Consider the following 14521-nt stretch of genomic DNA (forward strand, 5'->3'; position numbering starts at 1 on the left):
ACCTGTTGCCCTAGAATTACTGAGGAGGCAGCGTTATTCTCCATTTACAGATGAGCAAACAGAGAGTGACAGGAGACAGGCACTAACCATGAGTTCCCAACTGGGGAAGAGCACAGAGGGGGCGGCAGGGGAAACGAGAAAAGTAGCTGTGGAGGAAGGCCATGATGCGGGCTTCCAGGGCATGAAGCACATCTGACTCTGAGCAAAACAAGGAACCATCAAAGGCCTTGGGCAGGGATTTCCTGATGCTTTAGGAAGGTTATTCTGGATTGTGACTAGAGTGAGAAGAGACAGGCTGGGCAGAGGACAACTGGGTTTTACTTTGTTTTTGTCTTTTTGGCGGTGGGTGGGGTGACAGAACTTGTCCTGTGATGAGAGGTGAAATATAATGAGGTAAACTGAGGCAGCAAAGACAAAATCTACAGATCTAAGCAGTACTGCAAAGGGGCACCTGGGTGGCTCAGTCAGTTAAGTGTCTAACTTTAGCTCAGGTCATGATCTTGCGGTTTGTGAGTTCAAGCCCTGCGTCGGGCTCTGTGCTGACAGCTCAGAGCCTGGAACCTGCTTTGGATTCTGTCTCCCTCTCTCTCTGTCCCTCACCTGCTCACACTGTCTCCGTCTCTCTCAAGAATAAACGTTTTTATTAAAAATAAAATAAAATAAGATAAAATAAGGTAAAAATAAAATAAAATAAAATAAAATAAATAAAATAAAACATAAGCAGTGCTACAAGAATGCCTCTGCACCTCGTCTAAGAGAGCCCGGACACAGGAGACGCCAGACACCTGCAGATTCATTATGACATTTTTCTGCGGTCATGCGTCATATTCTGACGGAATCAGTTAGGTATGGCAATCTCCCCAGGAGATAAGAGTCATGTGTCAGGAGAAAGGGGGCATCTTCTCTCAATTTATAAAGGTGCCTCAAGAGCTAGCAGTGAGCAGTTCTGAACCTCAGAGCACAGACACATTATTTTAACTGTAACTTAGTTAATTTCAGTTTTATTCTGAACTTTAGATATTCTTGGGATTTCCAGGTAGAGATGCTTTCAGAAGCAGGTGGAAGAAGAAAACCCTGGGAAGAAAAATCAGGAAAGAAAAAGAAAGAATAGAGTACTAAAAAGTGGACTCAATAAGGTGGCAGAATATAAGACATTCACATCCAGACACAGGAACATCAATTACTTCTTACTCTCCTGGCCACAGTCATTTAAAAATTGGAACGGAAAATGGCCTCTTTCACAACCAGCAATAAATTTAACAAGAAGGGCATAACATAAGACCTGAATAAATAAACATATCATACCGCGATCTTGGGCAGGAAGGCTAAATACTACAAAGACGCCAAGTCTACCCAAAAGTATATTCAATAGAACTTGGATAGGTTCCCACCAGAGTTTGCTTCTGATGAAGGTAGGAGTAGGGTGAGGCTGTGACAATCTCATTCTGAAGTTCATCTACAAGAGTAAATGTATAAGAACAGGCAATAATCCATTCCCTGCCCCAAGTAACTCTGGAAATAATTTAAGGGCCAGAAGGCATTCTAGGTAATACAAATGAATTACAAAGTATGGTCACTGCTTAAAATCTATAGAGGACACCCCCCGCAGGCACAGATACCATTAAAGAATACATTAAGAGGGTGCCTGGGTGGCTCAGTCCGTTAAGCATCTGACTTCAGGTCGATCTCGCAGTCCGTGGGTTCAAGCCCCACATCGGGCTCCATGCTGATAGTTTGGAGCCTGGAGCCTGCTTTGGATTCTGTGTCCACCTCTCTCTCTGCCCCTCCCCAGCTTACCCTCTGTCTCTGTCTCTCAAAAATGAATAAACTTAAAAAAAAAAACAATTAAAAAAAAAGAATACATTAAGAGCCTCATATGATACACCTCAGGCAGATGGTGGACCTGAGGACCCTCACCCCTCACTGCTCATGAGTCACTGGACGGCTCGAGCCTCTCTCCATGCTGGGCATAAAGAAGGCAAAACTGGAGGGAAAGAGCATTATTTTATTTCTCCATGTAGATAAAACATTAAAAAAAAAAAAAAAAAAAAGGCGCCTGGGTGGCCCCGTCGGTTGAGCAACCGACTTCAGCTCAGGTCATGATCTCACAGTTTGTGAGTTCAAGCCCCGCGTCAGGCTCTGTGCTGACAGCTCGGAGCCTGGACCCTGCTTCAGATTCTGTGTGTCCTCCCCTCTCTGCCCCTCCCCCAGTCATGCTCTGTCTCTGTCTCAGAAATAAATAAACATTAAAAAAAATTAAAAAAAAAAACCAGCTTTATTGAGGTTTAATTCCCAGACCATAAAATTCATTCATTTAAAGTGTACAATTCATTGGCTTTTAGTATATTCACAGAGTTGAATAACTATCACCATTATCTAATTATAAAACATTTTTATTACCCTAAAAAGAAACCCCATGCCTATTAGTAGACACTTCCCATTCTAACCCCCCTGCCGCCAGCCCTAGGCAACTACTCATCTTTTAGTGTCCATGCATTTGCGTATCCTGATATCTCAAATAAATGGAATTGTACAATATAGGGTCTTTTTTGTCTGGCTTCTTTAATTTAGCATGTTTTCTGGGTTCATCCATGTTACAGTGCATATCAAATGTTCTTTCCTTTCTATTTTCAGGTAATATTCCATTACATGGATATACTACATTTTGCCTATTTATTCATATGTTGCTGGACATTTCTACTTTGGGGCTACTACGGACAATGCTTCTATGAACATTTGCATACAAGTTTTTGTGTGGACATGTGTTTCCAATTCTGCTGTGTACACACCTAGGAGTGGAATTACTAGGTCACTTAATAACTCTGTGTTGAATTTTCCAAGGAACTGCCAAACTTTTCCAAAGCAGCTGTGCTAGTTTACATTCCCATTATCTGCATATCTTTTTTTTTGGAGAAATGTCTACTCAAATCTTTTGCCCATTTTCAGTTGGCTTATTCGTCTAATATCGTACGGTAAGAGCTGTAGACAATAAAGTGTTGAATAAGAAAAAAATGAGGAACTTGCGCTACTAAGTATAAAAACGTATAGCAGCATTCTAGAAATCTACTGTGATTCAGAAAGTACCGTCAATCCTCATTATTTACAGACTCTGATCTGTGAACCTGCCTACTCTCTGAAATTTATTTGTAACCCCAATCAATTCCTGTGGTGATGCAGAGGGGCGAACTCCAGCTGAGGTGGAAGGAGACAACACTCTACCTTTTTGCTTCACCTTCGAACTGTAAACGAGTGTCCTTTTGGCTACTTGGTGCCACGGTTTTCGCATTCTTATTGTGGTTTTGCAGTTCAGAATGGCTCCCAAGGATGCTGTGTGTTTGTGGGGATGGGGTATATGGGAACTCTCTGCACTTTCTACTTAACTTTGCTATGAACCCAAAACTCAACAAATAGTTCGCTAATTAAAAAATGGTCTCGGAGCACAGTGCTAAAGTACTCTCTAGCGCTCCTAAGTGCAAACAGGCTGTGATGTGCCTTCCAGGGAAAATACATGTGTTGGGTAAGCTTTGTTTAGGCAGGAGTTATAGTGCTTGTTGACGTGAATTCAGTGTTAATGAATCAACAATATATATTAAATAAGGTATCTTTAAACAAAAATATACATAAAGTCAGGTATTCATCACTTGATGAAAATGTGCCCAGAGACTCTCAGGAACCTAACTCTGATTTTCCCTAGGGGCAATGGGTCAGTAATTAGTAATTACTAATTAGTAACTAGTGCAAACACTAATTCAGTGTCTGCAGGGACTTCATAAAACATAACTACAGAAAATAATGAGAATTGACTGTATCTTCTTATAAAGCAACAGAAAGTTTGCATAGACTTTATGAAACATAACTATTGCAAATAATAAGAACTATGTTCTTGTAAAGTAACAGACAAAATGTTTAATAACACAGAATAAAGAATGCAGTAACAAATCCAGCACAGACAGACACACACACACACACACACACACGCACGTGAGAATATTTGATTTGTGATAAAGGTCGATTTCAATTCAGTGAAGAAAGGATGAATGCAATAAATGATGTTGGGACAATTCACAGTAATTCACAGAAAAATAAATATAAATGGTCTATAAAACATATGAAAAGATATCCAACTGCAATAATAGTAAAAAAAATACATCTTAAAATAAGATACCATTCTTTAGTTTTCTAACTGGCAAAACAGTGACAATATCCAGTCCTGGTGAGCAACATATACTGTTAATGAAAGTTGGTATAAGTTTATGAAGACAATCTGGGTGGTATTTATTAAAATTGAAAATGCCCTTTAACCCAGCTATTCTACTTCTAAGAATCTATTACAGGAATAATAGTATATGTATATATGGGGGCACCTGGGTGGCTCAATCAGTTAAGCATCCAACTTCGGCTCAGGTCATGATCTCAGTTTGTGAGTTTGAGCCCTGCATCAGGCTCTCTGCTGTCAGCACAGAGCCTGCTTCAGATCCTCTGTCCTCCTCACTCTCTGCCCCTCCCCCATTTGCATGCACACTCTCAAAAATAAATTTAAAAAAACTTTTTAAAGGTACGTATATATGAATGTCCCAGGTGCATTTTATAACAGCAAAAAAACAAAAAAAAAAACAAAAAACTAGAAATTTAAATTATGGAACAGTCACAGAATGGAATAGTATAAGATCCTGAAAAATGTGTATACTGGGTTGAATAGTGTCCCTCTCAAATTCAAGTCTTTCTGGAACCTCAGAACGTGACCACAATTGAAAACAGAATCTTTGCAGATGTAACCAATTAAGATGAAGTCGTACTGAAGTAGAATGGGCCTTAAACCTAATCTGAATGGTATCCGTATGAGAAGGTAAGAGGATACAAAAGACATATGGAGGAAAGATGGCCATGTAAAGATGGCCACAGAGACTGGGGTTCTGCTATCATGGCCAGGGGATACCAAGGATTTCTGGCAATCACCAGAAGCAGGCAAAGAAGAATCTTCCCTAGAGATAGTACAGTCTTACTGAGATCTTGATTTAGGGGAGAGAGGCAGAGGGAGAAAGAGAATCCTAAGTAGGCTCCAAGCCCAGCACAGAGTCCAACACGGGGCTTGATCCCATAACCCTGGGATCATGACCTGAGCAGAAAACAAGAGCCAGATGCTCAACCAATTGAGCTATCCAGGCACCCCAGATTTACTGTTGTTTTAAGCCACCCAACTTCTGGTAGTAGCTGGAAGTATTTACGCAAGCTACATAAGACCTTTCTCTATGTGTGCGTGTGTACCCAAAAGTATATCTATCTGTACAGCCATGGAAAAACTCAGAAGGATGTGTACCAAATTATTACCAGGGGTTGGTTTGGTGGAGGAGTTAAAGGGATCAAGAGAAATTTTACTTTATTAAAAGTGTATTTTTAAACATAAAAATCTTATACCTTTTTATTGTCTTTGTATGGGTTTTATGTATTTTTCAAATAGAAATGTCTTTGGAGGCCATGAAAACTTATGAAATGGAGGGTTCAGTCATCTTAAGAAGGCAGGCCTCTGGAGAGGTACTCTACAGGAGCAGAGACACTGACCAGGCTGGCGTCCAGCAAAGGAAGAGGGGAAGTAATGAGGAAAAGGGATCACTGGAATGGGGTAACTTATGCCATCCATCTGAACTAGGGGAGCCAATCTTCAAAAGGAAGAGCTACTTTTGATTTCTCTACAGCCCTGAGATCACCAAGGTGGATAAAGAAAGTGTTTATATTTTGGTGGGAAGGGACTGGGGAATCACCAGGCAGTGAACTGTCTGGGTGTGTATGGGGTGTATGGTTGGGGTGCTTCCTCCCCTTCCCACAAAATGCCCCAAAAAGGAGGAGTACCCAGACTTCCAACCTGGCCTCTATCTTTCCAGATAGGATGGCTTCACCTGATATGTTCGCTATACAATCGGCTGGAACCATGATAGCACAAAGTGAGCAAAATCCCATCCTGGAAAATAGCCAGCGGCACAGAGCAGACCATTCCATGCCACTCCAGGACAGAGCTCTTCTCCGGCCACCTTACCTGCTGCATGTGCCTTCTTTCCAGCCTTCCCTCTCTTTCTATCCACTCTTCCTGCAGCAGCAGACAGAAAGGCCCATGGAAGTTGGATGGTAACTTCCTAACTTTCTTTTAATGTCCAAGGTTTCTTTGCTCCAAAAAAAATCTCCTTATAATAGCTATTTTAAATTTTAAAAGGGTGTGACAGAGAAGTGAAACCCCACATATTACACACATACACTGGAATATTACTCAGTTATAAAAAAGAATGAGATCTTGCCATTTGTAACAACATGGGTGGACCGAGAGGGTACTGTGGCTAAGTGAAATTAAGTCAGACAGACAAAGATGAATACTATATGATTTCATTTACATGTGGAATCAAAAAAAAAAAAAAAGGGGGGGGCACCTGGGTGGCTCAGTCGGTTGAGCGTCCGACTTCGGCTCAGGTCATGATCTCACAGTTCGTGAGTTCAAGCCCCGCGTCAGGCTCTGTGCTGACAGCTCAGAGCCTGGAGCCTGCTTCAGACTCTGTGTCTCGCTCTCTCTCTGCCCCTCCCCTGCTCATGCTCTGTCTCTCTCTGTCTCAAAAATAAATTAAAAAAATTAAAAATTTTTTTTAAAAACAGGCAGCAAGAGACTCAAAAAAACAGAGAACAAACTGATAGTTGCCAGAAGGAAGGGGGATGAGAGGAATGGGCAAAATGGGTAAAGGGGGCTGAGATACAGGGTTCCAGTTATGGAATGAGTAAGTCATGAGGATGAAAGGTAAAGCATAGGGGATACAGTCAGTTGTACTGTATTAGCCTTGTGTGGTGACAGATGGCAGCTACACTTGTGGTGAGCACAGCATAAAGTGCAGACTTGTCCAATAACTATGTTGTACACCTGAAACTAACGTAACATTGTAGATCAATTACACTTCAACTTTAAATTTTTTTAATGTTTATTTATTTTTTGAGAGACAGACAGACAGCATGAGCAGGGGAGGGGCAGGGAAAGAGGGAAACACAGAATCTGAAGCAGGCTCCAGGCTCTGAGCTGTCAGCACAGACCCCGACGTGGGGCTCGAACCCGAGCCGTGAGACCGTGACCCGAGCTGAAGTCGGATGCTTAACAGACTGAGCCACCCAGGTGCCCCTATACTGCTATTTTAAAAAATGGACTCTAGAGGCACCTGGGTGGCTCTGTCGGGGTCCGACTCTTGATTTCAGCTCAAGTTATGATCTCGTGGTTCATGAGATAGAGCCTTGCACTGGGGTCCATGCTGACAGTGCAGAGCCTGCTTGGAATTCTCTCTCTCTGCCCCACCCCTGCTCACAGATGTGTGTTCTCTCTCAAATAAACTTAAAAAAAAAAAAAAAAATATATATATATATATATATATATATATATATATATATGCATGTACGTGTGTGTGTGTGTGTGTATATATATATTTTTTTTTTTTTTTTTTTAAGTGGACTCTAAACATGAGACTTTAGGTTAGTCAACCCCCTTGCATATCAAGTTTCCTCATCTTTGGAAGGGACAGAAAAATGGTAACTACCTCTGTAATTGTTGTAAGGACTGAGAAAATACACAACATAGTACATGGCACAGTGCCTCCTACACAGTAAGTGCTTGACATATTTGTTATCATCACCTCAAATTTTATTTGCAAATAAAATAGTAGGGCATTTTCTGAGGTCTAAGCAGTTCATCTTTGGGTACTAGCCTAGACCCTGCTTTGGTCCTCAGTTCTAAGTCATTGAATGATCTACTCCTAAAACCACTTGATATTGCTGGATCGACTCCAACCTTCCCTTGAAAGGTCATGGATATGTAAAGTTCCAATTATGCAGTACAGATACAGAGATATACTTCTCCATTGTATATGAGACTATCTCAGACCTCCTCAGCATCAATGGGTGTCATAATTAAAAATTATAAATGCCTAGGGGCACCTGGCTGGCTTAGTCGATAAAGCATGAGACTCTTGATCACAAGGTTGTGAGTTCAAGCCCTGTGTGGGATGTAGAGATTACTTAAAAATAAGATCTTTCAAAAAAAATTCTTCTTTAATGTTTATTTAGTTTTGAGAGCGAGAGACAGAAACAGAGTGTGAGCAGGGGAGGGGCAGAGAGAGAGGGAGACACAGAATCGGAAGCAGGCTCCAGGCTCTGAGCTGTCAGCACACAGCCCGAAGCGGGGCTCGAACCCACGAACCGTGAGATCATGACCGAGCCAAAGTCAGACGCTCGATCGACTGAGCCACTCAGGTGCCCCAAAAATAAAACCTTAAAAAAAAAATTACTGATGTCCCAAGTAAACAAATTGGGCCTAACATGCAGGAGCCTGGCTTGGCTGAGGGCAAAGATAGCAGACAGTGAGTGTGGTGTGATGGAGAGAACACCATACTAGAATTAAGAAATAAAGGTTCGAGTGCCAGTGAGGCATTTTTAGCTGGGTGAACAAGTTACTTCACCTTTCCTGTCCTCAATTCCCTCTTTACAAAACAAGGCTATGTACTAGATCAGTGCTAAAGTTCCTCTTTAGCTCTAAGACTCAGTGATTCCATGGAAGGATGAAAGCCAAGAGGATGGCTGGTAGGATCAAAGTGGACATAAAGATATGAGGTCGGGACTGGGGGGGACTAAGAATGTGACCGTGAAGGGAAAACTATGGGTTAATCAGATAAAGGATTAAGTCAAACAAGTCACACATTACCCATAAGGCTGTAGACTGGGAAGATGAGCTGGGCGGAATGCCTAGGAAAAGACTAGTTCAGGAAAATTCTAGAGGGCCAGGGCCCGGAGGATGGTTTATCTTTGGACATGCAATGCCAGCCAGAAAAACCTTGTTCTGGGCACCAGGGAGTGGAAAGGAGGCATCTGGTGAGCTGAGAGAGAGCACAGAACTCCCAAATCAAACTAAAAGCTAGATTCTGTGGGTATAGTGTATAGCGACACCCTACTCACAGCAGAGGCTAAGAGCTCAGACTGCAAGGATAGGATGGGTTTGAATCATGGTTCCATGACTTAGTAGCCTTAGGACCTTGGGCAAGTGACATAATGTCACTGTCCCTCGGTGTCTCCATCCTTAAAACGGGCATACAACCAGAACTTCCCTCCCAGGGATAATGTAAAGATTAAATGAAGCAATATATGGAAAGCCCTTAGAGCGGGGCCTGGCATCTGGTAAGTACTAAATAAGTGTCAGCTTATTTATTTTCTGCTGCAGAGTGGGAGGCTGACGTGAGTCACTATGGAGTCCCTCCATTCTTCTCATCAAGAGAATTCAGGAGCAGGGTTTCCTACCCAAGGCTGAAACCTAGAAAAAGAACCCCACCTCTGCTGCCTCTTGTTCCCTGGGTGGAGTCAAGAGGAGAAACTACCAGAGGTCAGGTATTCACCATTGCTCCCAGTGCCCTCGGTCATTCCCAAGGCGCCACTGCAAGGAGTGTCAGATGATCCAGGGGCCTTTGACAGGCCAGCCCTTAGGAAACAATATGCTTGAGGGCTTTCCTTTAGGGAGCTGAATCTGCCATGCCATGTTCCCTCTACATTTACTTCAAAGGTACTGCCAAGTAATTCTAACTAAAAGGCAGTTGTTCATTGGTACCATGATATCAGGAAGGATAATTTATTTTTTTTTCCTTTTCTAGCCCTCTTACAGGCCCAGCAGTTCCTATTTCTTGTACCTAATTCTCCTCCGTATGTTTCTATTTATCCCTTATATTATTATGCATTCTTCAGTTTCCTTCCAAATGCTATGCAAAATGCTATTAGTTGTACATGCCCACAGCTTCCCAGAATGATCACCCACAAGAATATATGGTGCATCGATATCCACACTGGTAAGTAAAAGCAGCACTTTAATAGTCAACAACATTAAAGAGCTAAAAACCACACCCTTCCAATGCTCTCTCCTTACAACTGAGCTCCAAGAATTCAGTTTCCACCTGCAAGGCAAAATACTCATTTGGAGTGAACCCAATAGTTAGGCTTATTGACAAGACACGAAGGTTTCTTGAATTATTAGACTCTGATTTAGAGAATGAGCAATAGTGGTCCATCAACTGTCACTTCCTAACTCAATAGCCTAAGGAAATTTCCCTTACAGGACAGGGAGAAACAGAGTAACCGCCATCAATTTGGTCCTAAAAACTGCTGACTTGATCTCTATGTGCCAAAGGGCAGAAGATGCCTTTAGGGAGGCAGTGAGAGGAAGACAGGAAAGGAGGCTGATGCGTTGATGCATGTGAGGAAGCAGCATCAGGCTGGCCTGACAAGTTTCTCTGGGTCTTTCCCCCATGTGCTCTGGACTTTCTGACAGAGGAGTTGGAAACATCACTTTTCTTTTTTTTTTTTTTAAGCTTTGTTGATGACATTTCAAAAATACAAGGAAGTTATATCTGGAATCAAAAACTCTATACATATGAGCTAACTAAAAAAAAAAAAACAAAAAAAAAAAACAAAACCAAAGAAACCTCACAAGGCTTTTTGCTTTACAATGTTCCCTTCCTCTGATTTTAGCATAATTTTGAAAATCTTTCCATAATTTCCTCAAGTGTACAAAAATAGCTTTCAAAGGAGACTCAATACAAGGGATTTTTATGACTGATTAGATCTTGGCTTAAAGAGTGACATTATAGAGGTGCCCGGGTGGTTCAGTTGGTTAAGCACCTGACTCTTGATTTGGGCTCAGGTCATGATCTCATGGTCGAGGGATGAAGCCCCATGTCAGGCTTTGCACTGGGCTTGGAGCTTGCTTAAGATCTCTCTATCCGTCCCCAGCTTGAGCTCCCTTCCCCTCTCTCTCATACTCTCAAAAAAAAAAAAAAAAAAAAAAAGTTAAAAAAGAGAAAAGAGTAACATTATAAAGTGTAGCTTCCACTAGGAAATTTTTTCTGAATGCAACACTGAGGAGAAAGCATGCTTCCTAAACAGTTTAGATTCCAGTTATGTTGGAATCTAAAGGTTTCAGAACAGTTACACAAAAACTCCCATAATACACTTGTGAAATTAATTTCCATATTCCTTTATCCGGGCAAATAAGATGAATACCACCAAAATAATAAAATGCAGGGCACCTGGGTGGCTCAGCTGGTTAAGCACCTGACTCTTGACTTTGGCTCAGGTCATAATCTCACAGTTCATGAGTTTGAGCCCCACATCAGGCTCCGCACTCACAGCGTAGAGCCTGCTTGGGATTCTTTCTCTCCCCCCCTCCCTACATCTCCTCAGCTCAAGGTCTCTCTCAAAATAAATAAACTTTAAAAAATAAAATAAAATAAAATGCCCTCTGTTCTTTCTCAAAAAGCAAATTTCAGGGGCACCTGGGTGGCTCAGTCAGTTAAACGTCCAACTTCAGCTCAGGTCATGATCTCGAGGTTCATGGATTCAAGTCCCACATTGGGCTCTGTGCTGACAGCTCAGAGCCTGGAGCCTGCTTCAGATTCTGTGTCTCCCTCTCTCTCTGCCCCTCCCCCACTCATACTCTGTCTCTCAAAAATAAACATTAAAAAAAAAAAGGTAAATTTCAAGTCTTATCACACGTTACAATCTTCGCAAAAGGAAACTCCTCAAATGGTATGTCAGACCAGAAATTCCTGTGCTCCCACTGATACACTGTTACTAAATTTAAATGTTCCTTAAATTCAACTTATCGGCAAAACTGCACACTTAGGAGCACTAAGCATACTGTGAGGCAGAGAAAACACTATACTGAAAGAGTAAGACAAAGTGCGACAAAAACCCAGCCCAACAGGCTAAGGACTATTCGAGGATCTGGTTAAAAGCAAGCTGGACTCAGATGTTTTCAATAAATCAATAGCTATTTATGAAAATATCTATTATGGATAGGGATCACAGGAGAGAAAAGGGTAGAATAAGATACACTGAAATTTTCCTTATAAACAAAAGTACTCATCCCCACCATGTGTGCTTTGGAATCAAGGGGTTTGAATTTGGTTCCCCCAGGAGTGTTTTTCTGGCAAGTTTCTTAATCTCTCTGAGCCTCAGTTCCTCAATCTGCAAGACAGGGACAACAAAACAAAAACAAAAAAACAAAACCCAAAAAAACCACTATCAAATAGAGTTTTAGTGGGGACTGAATTAAATAAGACAAAATTGAGGGGTGTCTGGGTGGCTCAGGTCGGCTGAGTGTCCGACTTCAGTGCAGGTCATGATCTCACAGTTTGTGAGTTCGAGCCCCGTGTTGGGCTCTGTGCTGACAGTTCAGAACCTGGAGCCTGCTTTGGATTCTGTGTCTTTCTGTGTCTGTCTGTCTGTCTGTCTCTCTCTCTGCCCCTCCCCCGCTCAAGCTCATTCACTCTCTTTCAAAAATAAAAACAAAAAAAATTTTTTTAAAGACAAAAGCGAGAAAGTGTCTCTCATTAGATGTCAGTACATGTTATTTCCTTTCCCATCATACACTGTCAAGAACACCGTGTAAGTAGTAAAATGCAGGATTCTACCTGGAAAGGGTCTGTCTTCATCACCCCCATGCAGAGGAACTCCCTTATTTTCTGGCATATACTTCTTGGTAATGGGCAAGGACATCAGCCGAATGTGATGGATGAGTGAGCGCCAAGTGTGAGCTCCAGAAAGCACCGGTTCAGGTGGTAATGGGCTGAAAGGTTGAATCACAAAGTAGGCAGTGAGCAAGATTAATCCCAGGGTTACAAGGACCTATAAGGAAAGACAGGAGAAGGATTAATAATTGTCCCAGCAAACAAAATACTTTAATGCCAAGAGAAAAAAAAAAACAAAACAAACCAAAAACCCCAGCCTCTTCCATTATTTTCACTGTGCCTTAGGAACTAATCCATTTTCATAAACAAGCCATTTGCATTCATTTTTTAAACCTTTTATAGTTTCATTTTTTAAATTTATTTTATTTATATTTTATTTTTTGTAATATAATTTATTGCCAAATTGGCTACATTCACTCCTGAATGAAATACATTTAAAGTTTGAGAACTATGAGAACTGCAAGGCTCACCAACCTTCTTCTTTTTTTTTTTTTCTTTTTTAAGTAGGTTCTATGCCCAGAGTGGGACCTGAACTCACGACCTGGAGATCAAGAGTTGCATGCTCCACCAACTGAGCCACTCAGCACCAGGCTTCTATGGGGCTATGTCCTCCATTAAAAAGTATACATAAATACAGTTTAATTATAAATATATAGCTTTCATCATGGATATTTAACAAAATGGGTCAAATTTCCTAGTAACTCATGGTAACAAGAGCAAAGGCCAACTTATTCATAGGAAAACTAAGGTTAGATGGTAGAAGCAGTCAACAGTAAAATTTGGGGAGAAAGTTGAAGAGTTTGTGCTCTGTTTAAGGAATCTCCAAGTCAAAACACGTTTTTACCTTATACACGGCTATAAGGAGAGGATACTGGGGTGGTCCCCTCTGAGGTTCATTCTTTTCCAGCAGCTGTCTGATAAATTTTTCAATTGCCTTCTCTGACATGCCACATTGATGGCCTGTCTGTCTCACCAAATCAACAGTCTCTGAAAGTTTGTCATAAATGCTGAGCTCATTGGCAGCAAGATCCATGTCTTCCAATACAAAATCCCTGAGAGAAAGAAAGTAAATGTAAAAAGAAAGATGGTTTCTTTAAAATTCCTTCTTCCTCAAAGTTACTTCCTTTATTTTTTTTAAATTTTTTAATGTTTTATTTATTTTTGAGAGAGAGACAGAGAAAGAGCGAGCAAGCAAGCAGGTGAGGGGCAGAGAGAGAGGGAGACACAGAATCCGAAGCAGGCTCCAGACTCTGAGCCGTCAGCACAGAGCCCAACGCAGGGCTCGAGCTCACAAACTGTGAGATCGTGACCTGAGCTGAAGTCAGACACTTAACCAAAGCTGAGCCACTCAGGCACCCCTCAAAGTTACTTCACTTAGAACAGAGCTTCATGGGAAGGACCAGCTTCATGTTTTCCCCAATCCACTGCAAGCCAATGCTTTTGTAGAACATAACGAATGTCTAGATTAGGTCAAGTTAGTACTACACAGCTTTTTTTTTTTTTTTTTTTTAATTTTTTTTTTAACGTTTATTTATTTTTGAGACAGAGAGAAACAGAGCATGAACGGGGGAGGGTCAGAGAGAGAGGGAGACACAGAATCCGAAACAGGCTCCAGGCTCCGAGCAGTCAGCACAGAGCCCGATGCGGGGCTCGAACTCACAGAGCGCGAGATCGTGACCTGAGCGGAAGTCGGAGCTTAACCGACTGAGCCACCCAGGCGCCCCAGTACTACACAGCTTTTAAGTGTTCCTTAATTGTGGGCTAGTAACACAGTTTACTGGTTCACAGACACTTTGAGGACCACTAGTCTACAGCACAATAAATCCCTAACGGGACTCTGAAACACTAGTGCCAACCAAAAGGATTATTGAAACAAATCACAGGAGGCCTGCTACTGGTAATTTACTCAAAAAGAAATGCAATATTTCTAAAAAGAAATGGAGTGTTGTTGATCCATTATTTCTTTGCATTTGTATTAGATACACCTTTTGGCAACA

General features: G+C 41.6%; 1 protein-coding gene across 9 annotated transcripts in view; it reads right to left on the minus strand.

The window, feature by feature from the left end:
- The window catches only part of CUNH6orf89 (chromosome unknown C6orf89 homolog), a 45376-nt gene that overhangs the window by 14959 nt on the left and 15896 nt on the right, over positions 1-14521 (minus strand). For all 9 annotated transcript variants that reach the window (XM_053905082.1, XM_019456959.2, XM_019456964.2 and 6 more), the window contains 2 exons: positions 13369-13576; positions 12468-12681 (listed from right to left, as the gene is read on the minus strand). In XM_053905082.1, the coding sequence (XP_053761057.1) occupies positions 12468-12681; positions 13369-13576 (422 nt within the window). The remainder of the gene's footprint in view (positions 1-12467; positions 12682-13368; positions 13577-14521) is intronic.

The sequence above is a fragment of the Panthera pardus genome, unplaced genomic scaffold (assembly GCF_024362965.1).
Source record: "Panthera pardus isolate Hobbes unplaced genomic scaffold, ASM2436296v1 HiC_scaffold_17, whole genome shotgun sequence".
Classification (NCBI taxonomy): Eukaryota; Metazoa; Chordata; class Mammalia; order Carnivora; family Felidae; genus Panthera; species Panthera pardus.